The following is a 16,191-nucleotide window of genomic DNA, read 5'->3' as shown; positions in this document are numbered from 1 at the left end:
TTATATTAACTTTGTACATGAAAATATTATTATAAAAAATAAAGATAAATGTTAGATAAATTAAGGGAGAGAAATTATGGTGGGGTAGAAAAAAAGTAAGAAAGAGAGGATGATGACCTTTTAAAAGAGGTCATTGTTAATAAAATTAGGTTGAAAGATGAAATTTTAGGAGAGAAAAAATTGTGAAATAGTAAGATGACCTTTTTTTGGGTCATGAGTAAGGATACTCTGAGAAGGCATTGACTCATTTATAATAGAATTATCCATTAATTATGCTACTTTATAGCCTGCTTTATTATTAGTAAAGCTCGTTTTTGGCTCGACCTATATTCAATTTGGTCATTACAAAATCCTTCTGAAAACAGGCCGGATAAGGGCTCAAAATGAGAGTCTGGCCCATTTAGCACCCTAATTACACAAAATTTGAATAAAATAAGATGTTAACAACTTAATTCCAAAAATAAGCTTTGTGAAAACTTAATTTCCAAAATAAACGTCCGTACATCCAAGCCTAGCCTCGGGATCATTCGCTGTTACTAACAGCAACTTAAAATTTTTTTTTTTAAGTCGCTATTAGTAACAGCGACTTAATGCGTTTTAAGTTTCAGTTCTCAGTTACTTCCTTATTCCAGCCGATGAGATTAAGGAGTTACCAGTTAACCTTAAAGTCTGTTACTAATAGCGACTTAAGGAGTTGACTGGAGTTGACCAGTCAACTCCTTAAGTCGCTGTTAGTAACAGCGACTGATCCCTTTTTTTTTTTTTTTTTCAATGTTTCGCTGTTAGTAACAGCGAATGTTCCCGAGGCTAAGCTTGGATGTACGGACGCTTATTTTGGGAGATAAGTTTTCACGAAGCTTATTTTTAAAATTAAGTTATTAAATAATCTTATTTTATTCAAATTTTCCTAATTACACTTACCAAGTTTGCTAGTTCGGCTGCTTCAAATTTGTATTTGATTTAGAAGTATGCCCATTCATTCTAACTGACAGATCATATACTTTAGTGTTCGTTTGGAAAAACTATATTTTCTTTTTTGGTTTTTAGTTTTCAAAAAAGCTGAAAATTGGAAATGATTTTGACAATGAACTGGCCCTTACTATGTCGTATTCCTGCCCTAATGTCTATTCAGATATAAAGTAAGAGTGATTTTTTTTTTGTACGGATTTATAAGAGTCATCGTCATCATCCTGCTCAGTGTATCCCGCTCATAGAAAAGCTATGGACAAGGTTTGGGGAGGGAAGGACGGCGGCAACTCATACCCATAAAGGAGAGCGCGACCAAAGGAGTCCCCCAACTCGAGAAAAATAATAAAACGTAGGTACATGGAAAAAATAAAAGGAATGCATATAAATAAAATAAATAAGTAGAACCAACTACAAAAGAAAACAAAACTAATAATAGAAGAAACGAGAGAAGCAAGATGACAAGAACACTCAAAGGTAACCTAAGAGGATATCAGTAGTCATGGATATGGCGTCTCCAACTACCCCTATCCCTAGTCAGGCCCTCAGAGAGATTTAACTCATGTAAGTCAACTTTTATTTGCTCATCTCAAGTTCTCCTAGGTCTTTCTCGACTCCTCTTACTCTCTACTATAATGCTTTCTACCCTTCTCAACGGGACAACGAAAGTCTTTTTCTGCACATGTCCAAACCACCTCAATCTATTTTCGCGCATTTTTCCAGAAATAGGGGTTACCCCTAGTTTTCCCCTAAACTCTTGGTTCCTAATTCGATCCATCAATGTGTGCCCACACATTCACCTCAACATACGCATTTCTGTAACTTCCATCTTATGTTCAAAAATCTTCTTTACAGGCCAACATTCCGTCCCATAGCAGAGCAGGTTTGATTGTCGTCCGGTATAATTTTCCTTTTAACTTGCTTGGGATTTTCCTATCACATAGCACATCGGTGGCTACTCGCCACTTGAGCCAACCCGCTTGTATACGATGGTTTACAGGAGATATAAGAGTGATTTTGTTTATTCAAAAATTGAGTTTTGTTTTAATTGGAGTCAATATTGTATTTTTCAGCTAAAGTTCTAGAGTTTGATTTTCCTTTAATCTTTACCTTTTCTCGGCCTATTTTTAATCAAAAAAAACATTAAAAAAAAAGGTTTAATGCTATGTGTGCAATGCTTTTGGGAAATGGTTTTAACGGAGACAATATAGTGAATTTTACCCCTAAGATTGATCTCACAAAAAATGAAAGGGAATAAATAAAGGTACGCCTTACGTAGGGTGATAATCAAATATCAAATACTTAAAATATATATTAGTTGATATTATAAATCTTTTTAAACTCATTTGCTATTTTAAATATTTCATTTACGTTTTAATTATTTAATTTATAAGAATAACAAATTTAAAAATATTATATTAGAAGTAATAATTAACTATTAAGATTTTAGTTGATTCTTTACAATAATAACTTTTACAAGACAATCTTACTAAAAGACGTGTTCCACACACAAGCCAATTAACAATTTCACCTATGGTATTTTATTGAAAATAAGATTATTTAACAACTTAATTCCAAAAATAAGCTCCGTGAAAACTTATTTCCCAAAATAAGTGTCTGTACATTCAAGCCTAGCCTCGGGAAGAGTCGCTGTTAGTAACAACGAAAGTGGAAAAAAAAAATTAAAAGCCCAAAGTCGCTGTTAGTAATAGCGACTTAAAAAAAAAATTTTAAAGCCCAAAGTCGCTGTTACTAACAGCGACTTAAAAAAAAAAAATTTCCAAATATTTTCCTGGGCCAAGACTCACATAACAGCAAGCCCAAAGCCCATTTACTTTAACCTTCAAACAATTATCTAACATCAGATGAACTAACTTTAAAAACTTGTTACTGTTTGATTAATCTTCCGGTGTGGGACTGTGGGCTTCGACATCTTAATCAGTCAGTGGTACTGTTTCCTCTGGGATTAATAGCATTAGTCCCAGTATTGCAGTGAATACAATTGCTCAATTGCCTATGAATGTTAGTGGCACCGCATCCTTGCAGTCCCTGTTGAATATTATGATGGTGCAGCACCATCTAAAATCAAGAATAGCATTAGTCCCTGTTGAATATTACTCAAATTCAAAACTCGGAGCAGCACCACTGCCTACCACTGCTCCAACAATTGCACATGAGATGGTGCAGACAATTGTAGGGTTGCCTCAAGTTCCTTCTCTGCCCACTGCTCTTGGATGTGATCATCTGGTTTTATCCAATGTTCTCACTTAACTTTTCTCCAAGGCATTTGAAATCTTGCCTAGGCAATTGATGCTTACATGTTAACATGGTGTACTTACAGAATTTACGGGAGGAAGGTGCAAAACTTCGCATGAAAGCTCGAGATCCTCGTCGTGCTCTGCATCAAAAGACTGGAAGCTAATCCCCATTTAACCCAAATTTGGCAGACTGCACAGCAGTTTGGTGCTGTGTGCAGCAACCAGATAGATGAACAAGTTACCCATGTTGTTGCTATTGATCTTGGCACTGACAAGGTAACTTTCTTCTATTGTAAAACTAATGCTTGATGCCTTGATTGTCAGGTTGCTCGTGAGGATTTTTTAAGCATATTTGGTTTCATTGAAGCTTGTCCATTCTTGATGAATAGCATACATTCTTACCAGACAACACCCCAATGGCATATCCTGTAGTTTGAGGCAGCCTGCATGAAGATGACAAAACCTGGGAGTAACCGAGTAGAAGGAGAAGTAATTAAGCGAATAAGGAACTGAGGAAAAGCGGTTTTGGAAAATATTTGTACTATTTTTTCGACCCACTGTCCCACATCGGAAGATTAATAAAACAATAACAAGTTTTTAAAGTTAGTTCATCTTATATTAGATAACTGTTTGAAGGTTAAAGTAAATGGGCTTTGGGCTTACTGTTATGTGAGTCTTGGTCCAAGAAAATATTTTGAATTTTTTTTTTTTAAATCGCTGTTAGTAACAGCGACTTTGGGTTTAAAAATTTTTTTTTTGTTTAAGTCGCTATTACTAACAGCGACTTTAGGCTTTTAATTTTTTTTTTTTCACTTTTGCTGTTACTAACATCGGCTCTCCCCGAGGCTAGGCTTAGATGTACGGACGTTTATTTTGGGAAATAGGTTTTCACAAGGCTTATTTTTGGAATTAATTTGTTATATAATCTTATTTTTTTCAAATTTTCTATTTTACTAGTGAAACTCATTACTTTTTATGAATCATCTCCCCTTGGGGCTTGGGCCGTGACTCGTGAGAGCCTTGCCTTAGCCACTTGACGGGTATTCTCATCACCATCAAAAAATAAAGTTGGAAAGTTGGAATCGCAGAAGATCGATGGTGCCCAAATGTGGCGTTTCGTCCAATGATGTTCAACTCTTTCAGTTCTTCTCTGGCATTCAACAAATTGCTCAGACTCTCCATTTTAAGGTCCTACTTCATCAATTCTCTTCTCTTTATTCTTTTCACATTTTACATCCTCCTAATCTCCTAACTTATTATGCCTATTCATTTTGCTTCAATCGATTTTCCTTGACTAATTGTCATTCGTCAATTGCACCATTATTTTACTCATTTGAATACTATTTTTAGTTTAATGGAATCAATTAGTAACATTCTCAAATGATATGAACAAATAAGCGGGGTTTACTACCTGAAATACCCTTAATATATTATTATGTGGGTAAACAACACTTTTTTTATGCTAATAAAGAAATAAATATGTTGTCTTTTGATCAATTTGTGTTTCATTCAATGGGTAAATTTTATTTTGTCTTTCTATTAGTCTTACATAGAATGATAGAAAAATAGCTATGATTTTATGAAATAAGTGTTAAATTGTTAGCAACTTATGCTAAGAATTTTAAGCAACACTTTCACTTTGTAGATTATGAATTAGTTTGCCAAGATTAAGGATCCTAGAAACTATACATAGCTTTTTTTCCCAACAAACTAATAAGGTGTTTTGCACAAAAACCAAGGAAAAGGGAGAAAGTGGATATTTTAATGAGAAATGTAGTTGAGCTCATGTCCTTTAGTGTGAGTTATTATCCATTTTAATTCAAGAGAGAAATAAATCATAGATTTTAGCAAAGTTAAGTAGCTAGGCCATGTCCATAAGAATTGATTCAGCAAATCAATGCAGTAAATGTAGCTAAATCAAGGGGACACAAGGAGTATATATGAACAAAAACCACCTCTAAACAATAGAACAATGCTGTGGTATGTAGCTGCATTCATTCCCTACATAGACTTAGCACTAAAGCTGTACATAAACTTTATCTATTGATTATACTTTCAAGTATATTGTAAATTGCAAAAAGATTGAGATCGAAAATCGAAAGTACTTTTGGGGGATCACAAGCTTGTTTCTTATTCAGTGGAGTGTTTTCTAGTTCATTTTAGACTACAACAAATGTAGAAGCGTTCTTGGGAGAATTTTGTATTGTTTATTCATTTCACTAGAGCAAACAAGTTATTTTGTACTTGTGGTGACAAAGAATGCCAAGCGCTAAGTCATTCACTGGTATCATGTGTATACCTATATTTGTAGTTCCTAATGTCTCTCTTAGGCAATGGCATATCCTACTACTTATATTGCTGCTGTAATTTTTCCATTTTAACTATGATAAAGGAAGTTACTACTACTAGGTGACTAAATTAATTCACTTTCAAAAGTAGAAAATATATTTCTCCTTTTTTTAGATAAAAGTTTGTTGGTCTTTCTATGCTGTAGTTCCTTTTGATGAGGGGGTATGGTGATCAACCATACTTTAAGTGTGTTTCTTTCTTGGTGGTGAACTGGTGATAGTTGTTCTTACATAGCCCTTATGCAATTTTCAACAATTTTCAAATTGCAATCGAAGGAGTAAATAAGAATAAGGATTGTTAGAATCAATGTTTCAATGATGTAATTATGGAAACAAAATAAGCTTGTTCAGTTACATAATGACTACTTTATAACATATTTTGAGCTTATTGTTCCACGAAACCCTATTACATAACCCATGATTCAAAATCATTAAAGAATATCTAGAACTTATATACATTTGTTGCTGGTTTGGTTACAGGCATGGTTTTTAGATCAGTTTGGAGTTCTTCATGATGGAAAAAAGCCATACCCAGGTGCTATTTCAACAGGTATGTAATAATTATTACTTTACTTACTTATAAGCATTTGGTACGCAAGTTTGTGGGTCTGTTTGTTCATTGTAGCTAAGTTGGTCGTTACTTTGATACTGAAATGCACTTCCTTTGTAACAGTGGAAATGCTAGCAAAAACTGGGGCTAAGATGGTTATTATAAGTAACTCATCAAGAAGAGCATCTGTAACAAGTGAGAAAATGAGAAACCTAGGATTTGATCCTTCTCTTTTTCTAGGTTCCATCACCAGTGGAGAATTGACGCATCAATACCTGGAAAGGTTGAGTATCTTTGATTTTGTAGTAAAACCTTTCTCTTGGTGTCTTATATTGATATACAGTGCCATCCCCAACTTTTTTTATATCCAGAGTGAGAGTAAAATGTGGGCCCCTATTAACAAGCATCAAAACTATAACCATCCAATTGCCAAAAATAATAATAACAATCTTATTTAGCAGACAAGACAATGCACTACCCCATTCCATTTAAGCTACAACTATTTAATTTACCACTGAAGCATGAAGCTTGAGTTTGGCAGCAATTACATGTTTTAGTGCTACTGTTTCACAATGAATATCAACTAGTCGTTCAGCATTGTGGACCAAAATTTAATAGCTTAAACATTTTCAATAGATTATTTCAAAAAATAAATAGAAGTTCAACATAACTTAAAAGGCAGAATAAAGTGTATGCTCAGTTAGTTCATTTGATGTTGGCCGATATATTGTTGTGATCACTGGAGCAATCATAGCTATCTTCACTTTTTCATCATTGGTATTCTCATGATTTCCTAAATTTCACATGTAATTTGCTTAAGTGGTAATCTTTGTTACATCTCAAATGGCAGAAAGAATTTATTCCACCCAAAATCAAATTTCCAATTAAAATTTACAGGAAAAAGTTTTGAGATTGAGTTTTGAAAATGATAGATATGATGATGTTGTATTGTCGTTTATTCGTTCAAGTGGTTTTGCTAGTAAATAACTTCAACTAAGAGTCATGACTATTAGCATATACTAGTATCTTGGCTCTTGTGCATTCAAAGGGAAATTATGCCTGACCAAAAGTGGCTTTTATGATCTTTGTAGAATTTAAAAAAAGACACAAATGTTTATTTAAAAAAAAAGTTAAAATTGTGGACAAAACTTTTTTATTTTTCATGTTCGTGTACAATGGCCACATTTACCATATTTCCGGGTAATATAGTTGAAGAGCAGTCATCGAAATGGAAAGACATCCATGGTGTTGTGCCATGCCGGTCATCTATGTATCACTCTAATTGTTTGTTTTGGGTATTTCTGTATTATTAGTTGAAGCATCACCACATAGATGCATGTCTTTTGAAGCTTTCTGTATAGAGCATCCTCAACTATATTATCAATAAAGTCGGACAATCAGTCTTATACGTTGGAGTTTTAAGCTCTTACAAGAAATAAGTCTGGGGTTCTGTGACTTGTTGAGAGGCATTTTGAATTTATTGTTTGACTTGTACATATCAAGCAACTTTCAATGTATTCTTGTCATTTACACTAAATTCATAAAATGAGACATGTTACTATGCTAGAGTACTGTCAAATTTTTTCAAGGTTTATAGATAAAGAAGGATTTTGTGCTCCACAATGCATGGTGCTGTGCTTCTGGTCTCTGCATGCCTTTTAAGAATTTTCTGGCTTAGGCATCTTGTACAAGCTATCTTTATCGTTATTTTGATAAATTCTATGATGGTTTGTGACTAAAACCCTGCCTAGGCAAGAGCCACATATTGGCATTGGGTAATGGAATGTTGTAGTAATGGTTTATAAATTCATTGATTGTTGATCAGTCATGACTATATTGCTTTACTTACCTTATTGTCTATGTCCATTAGAATTGTCTTCTGATGTCTCAACTATTTCTTGAAGGTTACTGTCTTTTTGTCCTTGTGGACAGGAGAGATGATCCTTGGTTTGCAGCACTTGGAAGGTCATGCATCCACTTAACTTGGAGTGACCGGGGTGCAATTTCTCTTGATGTATGGTATTTGTTTATTCATCTATCTCTGCCCCTTCCCTAGTGTTGATCCAGAAGGCATGCCTTGTGGCTCTTTTTAGCCAGTACTTCTCCTGTCCCGCATAGTTTGTCTTTTTCCAATGATAAGCCCTACTGTAGACAATAACATTTTAGTATGCATGATTTGGAGGGTCAGATGTTTGCAATCTTACTAGTGTAAAAGCAAAGACGTTTCTGATTGATATTTAACCCTTGATAGCAAACATCATATGCAACTTCACATAATTAAGAAGTGTAGATGTTTTAATGAGCCATTTATATATAGTGTGTTATCACCCAAAATTGAAAAACTATAAATCTTATGCTCCATCGAAAATGGATAATGATTAGCTTCGAAACAATTTTTTTTTGAAAAAGAAAAGAATTGACTTGTAGTTTCGAAAAATTTGAGACAAATTTATCTGTTTTTCTTGCTCAAAAAGATGTTTTCCTTCTCTTACGTGAATAACCTAATCTAATTACCATATATTTATGATACATAGGTAGAATAGGGTTAATGCCAGTAATGTTTCTTGGGAAGTTCTCAATCTCCACTAATGACCTCCTAACAAACTGCTTCAACGTCATCACAATTCATAACAAACCATTAGTTCTCATGCTGAGCTGGCATGTTGAGTCATTAAATTTTGACGAAAAACTCTTGGGGAAAATGAAGATGTTTAAATGTTAATTTCTTTCTGACTTTGGAGAAAATCCTTGCAAAAGGATTGAAAACACTTTTACTCCCAACCTTTTCAAGTCCCTTGTCAAACAAAACAATGGAAAATGGGGAAAACGGCTAGCATTTTCCACCAAACTAAACACCTCCTTAGTGCTGGATTTTAGGTCCAAGCTCTTTTCACTCACTTCTCAAAACAGCTCAAAGCACAAATTTGAAAGATTTTCAAATGTGTTAAGTTTTTTCCTGTCCGCTGCTTAAACAGGGTCTAGACCTGAAAGTTGTGGATAAGGTAGAAGAAGCTGAATTTATATTGGCCCATGGCACTGAAGCACTGGGACTTTCTTCTGGATCTGTTATTCCGAAAAAACTGGAGGAAATTGAAAAGATTTTGGAACAATGTGCGCTAAGAAAAATCCCCATGGTGGTGGCCAATCCTGATTATGTGACTGTTGAAGCCAGAGCTCTTCGAGTTATGCCTGGTAAGCGTTTTTTGGCATGCATTGTACTTTTTTTAATGACTTTCCAAGCATTCACTTTCAACTTGAGCTGAGTATAACATTGGATCACTCGGAAAATCTTGTTTCTTGTACAAATATCTATCATAGGAACTCTAGCAGCAAAATATGAACAACTTGGCGGAGAAGTCAAATGGATGGGAAAGCCTGGAAAGGTAAAGGCGTGAATTTTTCTATCTTTACTATTTTTTCACTACTAGAAGCTCCTTTTAATTCAATGCAAAAGAATTTATAATCGTAGATTAGTTTTCTTTTGTTTGGTTGTTTACAAGAACCATGAAACGAAGTAGAAATACGGTTTAACATTGCAGGATTCTCTCTTTCTGAGGATCTTTCTTGAGTCGATGGACTCTTTGGCCACATCCTCCTTTATGGGGTATGGATTGCCGTCTTTCTTCCTTTCCCAGATCCTGATCATGTTCCTATGAGTAGGATACATTGGGGATGATGATGATGATGATGAGTTCTCCTAACAAACACACTAATATTTTGTAGCTTGAGCAATCATTCTGAAAGATTAGAATCAAGAGACCCTCAGTTTACATTTTCTGACAGTATTTGCAAGTCCCTCTTTTACTCCAATAGTTCAATTATATATCAAATCCTCTCATCATCTTGCGGGCATTATTCAAAATACAGTTTCTATACCTAGACCGTAAGATGTCCCTGGCCTCCTCTTGCTGTCTATTGACAGATCCGCCTCATCAATCCTGATGTAATTTGCCAACTTCCCTTCTCAGTTAAAGAACTTAAATCGCTCAATTATTACTTTATACTTAAACCAAAGTAAATGATCCAGCAATGTTTATTTTAAATGTTTCTTGTACTGGCTCTGAAACTATACAATGCGTGGAATATGATTGGACAGATAATGTATGAATCCGCCATGGCAATGGCAGGATTTGATTCTACGGAATGCATTGCTGTAGGAGATTCACTGCACCATGACATAAAGGGCGCAAATCTAGCAGGAATACAGTCTGCATTTATTACCGGAGGCATCCATGCTGATGAACTTGGACTCGATCAATTTTATCAAGTAGCTGAAGCATCAAATGTAGAAGATCTTGCAACAAAATGTGGTGCTTATCCAACTTTTGTCTTGCCTGCTTTCGAATGGTAGGAGCGCGACAGCCACAGAAGAACGAGTATTTATCGGATCATTGATTAGGTTCGTTGTGATTATGAAGCTACTTGAATGTTATGAATTCCTTTTTTGGTGGGAAATGAGGAAAATGCTCGATTGTTGAGATGATTTGTGTAAATAATGACATTGCCCTAGTACTTTGATTCATCTTTTTACATAAGACACATTTACAAGTAATAAGGATGACAAAAACGAATGAACAAGTTCGATACCTCTTTCGTCATGTTCGACTTAACTCACTTAAAATTTTCATACGTATCACCTATTCATTACGCAAAGTGGGTATATTTCAAAACCAATCATTACCCATCTCTTTGTTTCTTTGATTTTGGCTCATCTACTATTTTAGTTCATTTCACTATGTTTGCTTCATTATTATTTTTGAATATACTTCACATAGATAATCTCACTTAATTAATAACTTATTTTTATTTTCTACCTTAAAATCTATAATTATCTCAATGCATATTACCTTGCTAATATATTTATTCACCCACTTTTTAGATCTTTTTGTCATCTTCCTAATGAGCAAATCTTAATGAGATCCGATTCGAGTCACATACACTCTGATAAATGATTGCACAAACGCTAGTTCTGTTTATTAGATAAAGTTACAGCTGCAAAACATACCTCTAATATATAAATTGAAGGTATACAAAACAGATCTGACGATTTGATATTCACCTGATTTTGCAATCTTACTTCTCTTTGATTCGACTTTAAAATGAATTAAAAATCATTTAAAACTCAAAATGATTACAAAATTGATTTTAAACCGACTCAAAACACTTAGCCAGAAATAAACCCAATAATTCTAATCAACTCTAAAGTAGCAATAGTACTTTCTTGTCTAGATATTTCTCCTAAAACTCAATACTAAAATAGGCAGTACAATAATAACAATCAAATACAAGTACTTTTTAACAAAAAATCTAGGATCAAAAAACATAAACCTCTAAAAAGATTCCTAACAACCAACATATAAAATTCAAAAGCTCTAAAACACAAACAATCTCAAAACACCCTACTCCTTAAACACAAACTTTAACTTGAGGAAAAGAAGATACCAAAACCTTCCCTACCAATTAAAACCAAGAACCTTCAAAAATCTCTTCGTTTCCCTTCCCTTCCCTCCTCTCTATCTTACTTTCCCTTCATCCCAAAACCATGTAACATACCTTACCAAAACTACCCTACAAAAACTAGCCCATCACCCTTAAATTCTAATAAAACTTCGGCTTAATGCCGAATTCTTCCCAAACCTACCCTAATTCCCTATCCATCAACATCATCCTCCGCATCATACTTAGTATATCCTGCTCACTAATTCTTCTTCATCAATGCCAAGATCACTAGCCGGGCCGCACCAACGCCGAACCCACCCATTAATATGGTGTGCTGCTATAATCTGCACAATCTGCACCATTATAGTCATTATTACTGGCATTGTAGTGTTTGTTGGGTACTTAGCAACCCACCCAAAAATCCCAATTTTAAACATCATAAATGCCCATCTTGATAGATTTGATTATACTCAAGCTGGGGTTCTTAATACTGAGCTTACTATTTGGTTTAAAGCTGAAAACGATAATCTAAAAGCTCATGCTAGCTTTTCTGATTTTATTTATGAATTGAAATTTCATGGGATTAAGATTGCTACATTGAAAAATTGGGATTTTAAGGTTGATAAAAATAATAGTAAGATTTTTGTGTATGATGTTAAGTCGGAATCAATACCATTGAATCCTGATTTGATGGAAATTGTTGATCTTTCCATGACTAGAGATAAGATTATGTTTGATTTGAAAGGGCATACAAGAGCAAGATGGAAAGTGGGTCCTATTAAATCAGTTAATTTCTGGTTGATTATGAGTTGTGATCTTCAATTTCATATGGATGGGAGTAGTATTGATTTTCATTCTTGTTCATCTAAGCATAAATAATTTTTTTTAAAAAAAATTACGGGTTAGCCTAGTATTTGAGGGTTTATGCTCATTATTAATTTTATTTATTTCTTGTCTGTAGAGGATTTCGAACTTAATCGAATAAATAATTTATTTTATCTTTTAGATTTAGTTTATTCTTTTGAGGAATTTGTATAGAAAAGGAAAAAGTTTTAGTTTGGTACAAGTGGGTATACTTCATTACTTTGTATACATCTCTTGGCTTGATTGAATATAGATAGATTATTGTTGGAGGACTTGAATCACACTTTCTGCTTTATTTTCCATCTGGGTTTCTTTCTTTCTTTATGTTTGAGCATTATTCCCTATTATTTCTTATATTTTTCATATATTATATTGTTTGAGATATATTCCCTACATTATTAATTGTTCAATTTTGAGGAATGGAGGTTGAAATGAGAAGATTGATGAAAAGTGAATATAACTTTTTAATAATTTCTCAAATCAATCAACGTGATGTTTAGCTCAACTGATTTTTATTGGTTCAACTGATTTTTACTAATTGAAATTGATTATTATAGGTGAAAATTGATTTTTATTGATTCTAATGTTTGAAATAGATTGTAAATGATTTTTAGTTATAAATTGAAACTGATTTTTTGGTGATTTCTAATTGATTTTTATTGAATAAAATTTACTTTTATCTATAAAAACTTAAATTGTCTGTTTGTTTATTGATTTAAAGTGAGTTAAAAAGGGCTTAATATGGTTGTAGGCTAATAATAGTGTATCATATTGCCCCACATTTGAACTCTTTAAACTTGAAGTGTGAATGCAACACATATCATCTTTACACTTTGCGCTTTATTTCAATAAAAATGATAAGTGAATGATATTCAATTTCATAATCTTTTGTCATATTAGCCTCTGAAATCATGTCAAAGATGAACTCAACCACAAGTAATTAAGTTGACTTATTATAGCCTTAAACTATGCTATACACACCATCAAACATCAGTCTTAGCAATCTGCTACTATCGAGTAATAGTTATGTTTTATTTGAGATTATTGTCTTTTAGATACTCTTTTATACTATAATGCCTATACAAACAATTCAAATAGAATTATCAATTTTCTTTTAGTTTCTTTTATTCGTAGATTTAATAACACATTATTTCTTATTTGTAATATTTTTTTTTCAAAGAGTTAGAAAAACAAGATAAAAATCAAAATGGAAACAACCTCTTTATTTTTGAAAAATAAATTATATAGTATAAACCGAAATGTACAAGTTTAGACTTTGGACTAACTCAAACTTAAAAAAAAAAGTGAGTAAATAATCAATTGTAGTCAACTTGATAGTGAATAGATGGGAGGGAAATTAGTTTTAAACAATGATGTTGAGGACAAGTAGCAAAATGAAATGTCACAAAAGTTGCATGGGACTACTTTTCTTTCTTCTTCCAGTTTGAATCAGATACTTCCGTCCTAAGCATTACAAATACTTCTATAAATTTCTCATTGAGGGGATCAAACACCGGGCCGGGCCGAGAGGTAAAAATCTGTCCATTTATGCGGGCCGGGCCAAAGTGCGGGCCAAAAAGTTCTTGCCAAAACCCGCACTGTGCGGGCTTTGCGGGCCTATGTTATATATTATTTATATATATTATGTAAAATTTAAATAACTTTATAATTTTTTAATTTTTATGTAAAATTTATTTATCCAATCTAAAAGGTACTATTATGAAGTATTGAAAATCTAAAGAGATTGAAGCAGCCAATATAAATGACAAACTCATGGTCCCTGCCTCCCTCCTGCTGCTTGCAGTGTTGTACCAAACAATTTCTTCTATTTTTTTATTTTAAATTAATTTTAAGATAACCATGATTATTTCACCATAACTTAAAGCACTCAGCAATAATGCTTTAAATTAAAAACTCTCATTTTTTTATTTAATAATTTCTAATCAATCACCGTGATTTGTAAATAACCAAAAAAATAAAAATATAAAACTAAAATAATTAAAACCAAAAAAGACAAAGAAATTCACAAAACTACAAATACAATTGTTGCATATTATACATAATTTAAAACACAAATTAAAAATAATTGAAATAATCAAATACAATTGTTACATATTATACATAATATAAAAAAAATTTAAAATGCAAATCATGAACACACACTTTTTCGGGTTGGGCCGGGCCGGCCCGCGGGCCAAACACCAAATCCCAAACCCGTCCCAAAAAAAATCGGGCCACTTATTTTCTAACCAAACCCGCCCATCGGGCCATATTTTGACACCCAAACCCTCACTTTTTCGGGCCGGGTTGGACCGGGCCGGCGGGCCGGGCCGCCCATGATCACCTGAGTGATTTACATCACAATATAGTCTCCCCTATCTTATTATATGTTTTTCTCATATAAAATTTATAAACTTTAGTATTAAATTTTGAATACAATTTCTCATTAATCTATAAAAAAAAATATATTTATGTGAGATTTTGTTAGATTCGTCTCAATCTATACTTTCTAAAATATCAACTATTCGGAATTTTTAAAAAGTCACAATCAAAATTATTTGATTTTTAAGTTTTGTATTGAAATCTGCAAAAAAAAAATAAATGAGAAGAACATATGTAACAAAAGAGTATAATTTTAGTGGGTAAGCTTTCAAACATTAATCACACATATTTTGAATCTATGTGTCTAAGATGCTGGATAACAATAAAATAAAATGAACAAAAATAGATAAAAATATCTAAAATTTAAAAATAAGGTTAATATATCTATTCTAAGAACTTATTATTCATTAAAAGTAGTTTCAAGTAGATTTTATTATTCATTAAAACCATCTTGCAGCAATAATGAAAGTAGATCTTATTATTCATCAAAATCATCTTTAAATGTGTCGAATTTATTTTGGTTATTTTTGTATCAAGAGGTAACCTATTAATAACTTACATTATATTTTCTTTGTTTTCTAATGAAGTTTTCACAATAAATATTTACAAAATATTCACGAGAATATCTTAGAATATTTTAGATAGTGAATGTATTATTTAATTGAATAATGAATTTGATAAGAGAGAAATAGGGATCATAAGCAATAAAAAAACTAAAAGAAAGTTAGTGGAAAAAATATGGAGGCACAACTAATAAAAAATATTTTTATAAATTTAAGGGAAAACATGTTGAAATTATAAGGAATGTAAAAATGTTAAAATAAAGTTAGTAGAAGATATGTGAGGTCCATAAATATCATAAAAATATTATAATGAGGATGAATAAGATTATTTTTGTCCAAAATTTTTAATATAAATAGAATGATTTCTTATGACAACAACAAATCAAACACCCAACGATTAGAGAAAGTAATATTTAATATTTACATTGCTTGTGTATGTGAATTTTTTTAATATGATTATAAAATGCCTTTTTTATTTGTATAATTGTTAGTTATGCTAAGAAAAAATTATCAAAATAGTTAAATTACTATGTACATATTAAAAGTTAAAAATTCTGTGCATTATATGAGCATTACACTAGTATAAATTAAATATGTATTTCACCCATATAGAAAAAGCGTCTCTCTAATAGACCGTCCCATACTATAATTTGTAAATAAACAATTAGCCACGTATAAAATCCAACTAACCTTAATAACAAAAAATATAAATGGTCCAACAAAGTCCACAATTGGTTAGCCACACAAGGCGTACAGGAAGCTACCTAATAAGAACACATAAATAATACTCTTCTTAAGGTACCAATCTATTTCAATGGTTT

The 16,191-nt window shown here is 32.6% G+C and overlaps 2 protein-coding genes across 2 annotated transcripts; both read left to right on the top strand.

Annotated features, from left to right (window-relative positions):
• The first annotated feature begins 4,126 nt into the window (after positions 1-4,126).
• Positions 4,127-10,720, top strand: LOC130804701 (uncharacterized). Its single transcript, XM_057669246.1, has 7 exons — positions 4,127-4,412; positions 6,053-6,122; positions 6,246-6,405; positions 8,055-8,136; positions 9,098-9,314; positions 9,441-9,505; positions 10,219-10,720. The coding sequence occupies exons 1-7, from the start codon at positions 4,320-4,322 to the stop codon at positions 10,471-10,473; spliced, it is 942 nt and encodes a 313-aa protein (XP_057525229.1). The 5' UTR covers positions 4,127-4,319; the 3' UTR covers positions 10,474-10,720.
• Positions 10,721-11,338: 618 nt separating this feature from the next.
• LOC130804702 (uncharacterized) lies at positions 11,339-12,751 on the top strand. Its single transcript, XM_057669247.1, has one exon. The coding sequence runs from the start codon at positions 11,838-11,840 to the stop codon at positions 12,438-12,440; it is 603 nt and encodes a 200-aa protein (XP_057525230.1). The 5' UTR covers positions 11,339-11,837; the 3' UTR covers positions 12,441-12,751.
• The last annotated feature ends 3,440 nt before the right edge of the window (positions 12,752-16,191 follow it).

The sequence above is a fragment of the Amaranthus tricolor genome, chromosome 17 (assembly GCF_026212465.1).
Source record: "Amaranthus tricolor cultivar Red isolate AtriRed21 chromosome 17, ASM2621246v1, whole genome shotgun sequence".
Classification (NCBI taxonomy): domain Eukaryota; kingdom Viridiplantae; phylum Streptophyta; class Magnoliopsida; order Caryophyllales; family Amaranthaceae; genus Amaranthus; species Amaranthus tricolor.
The sequence above is the reverse complement of the archived record's forward strand: the minus strand, read 5'-3'. Positions and strand labels throughout refer to the sequence as shown.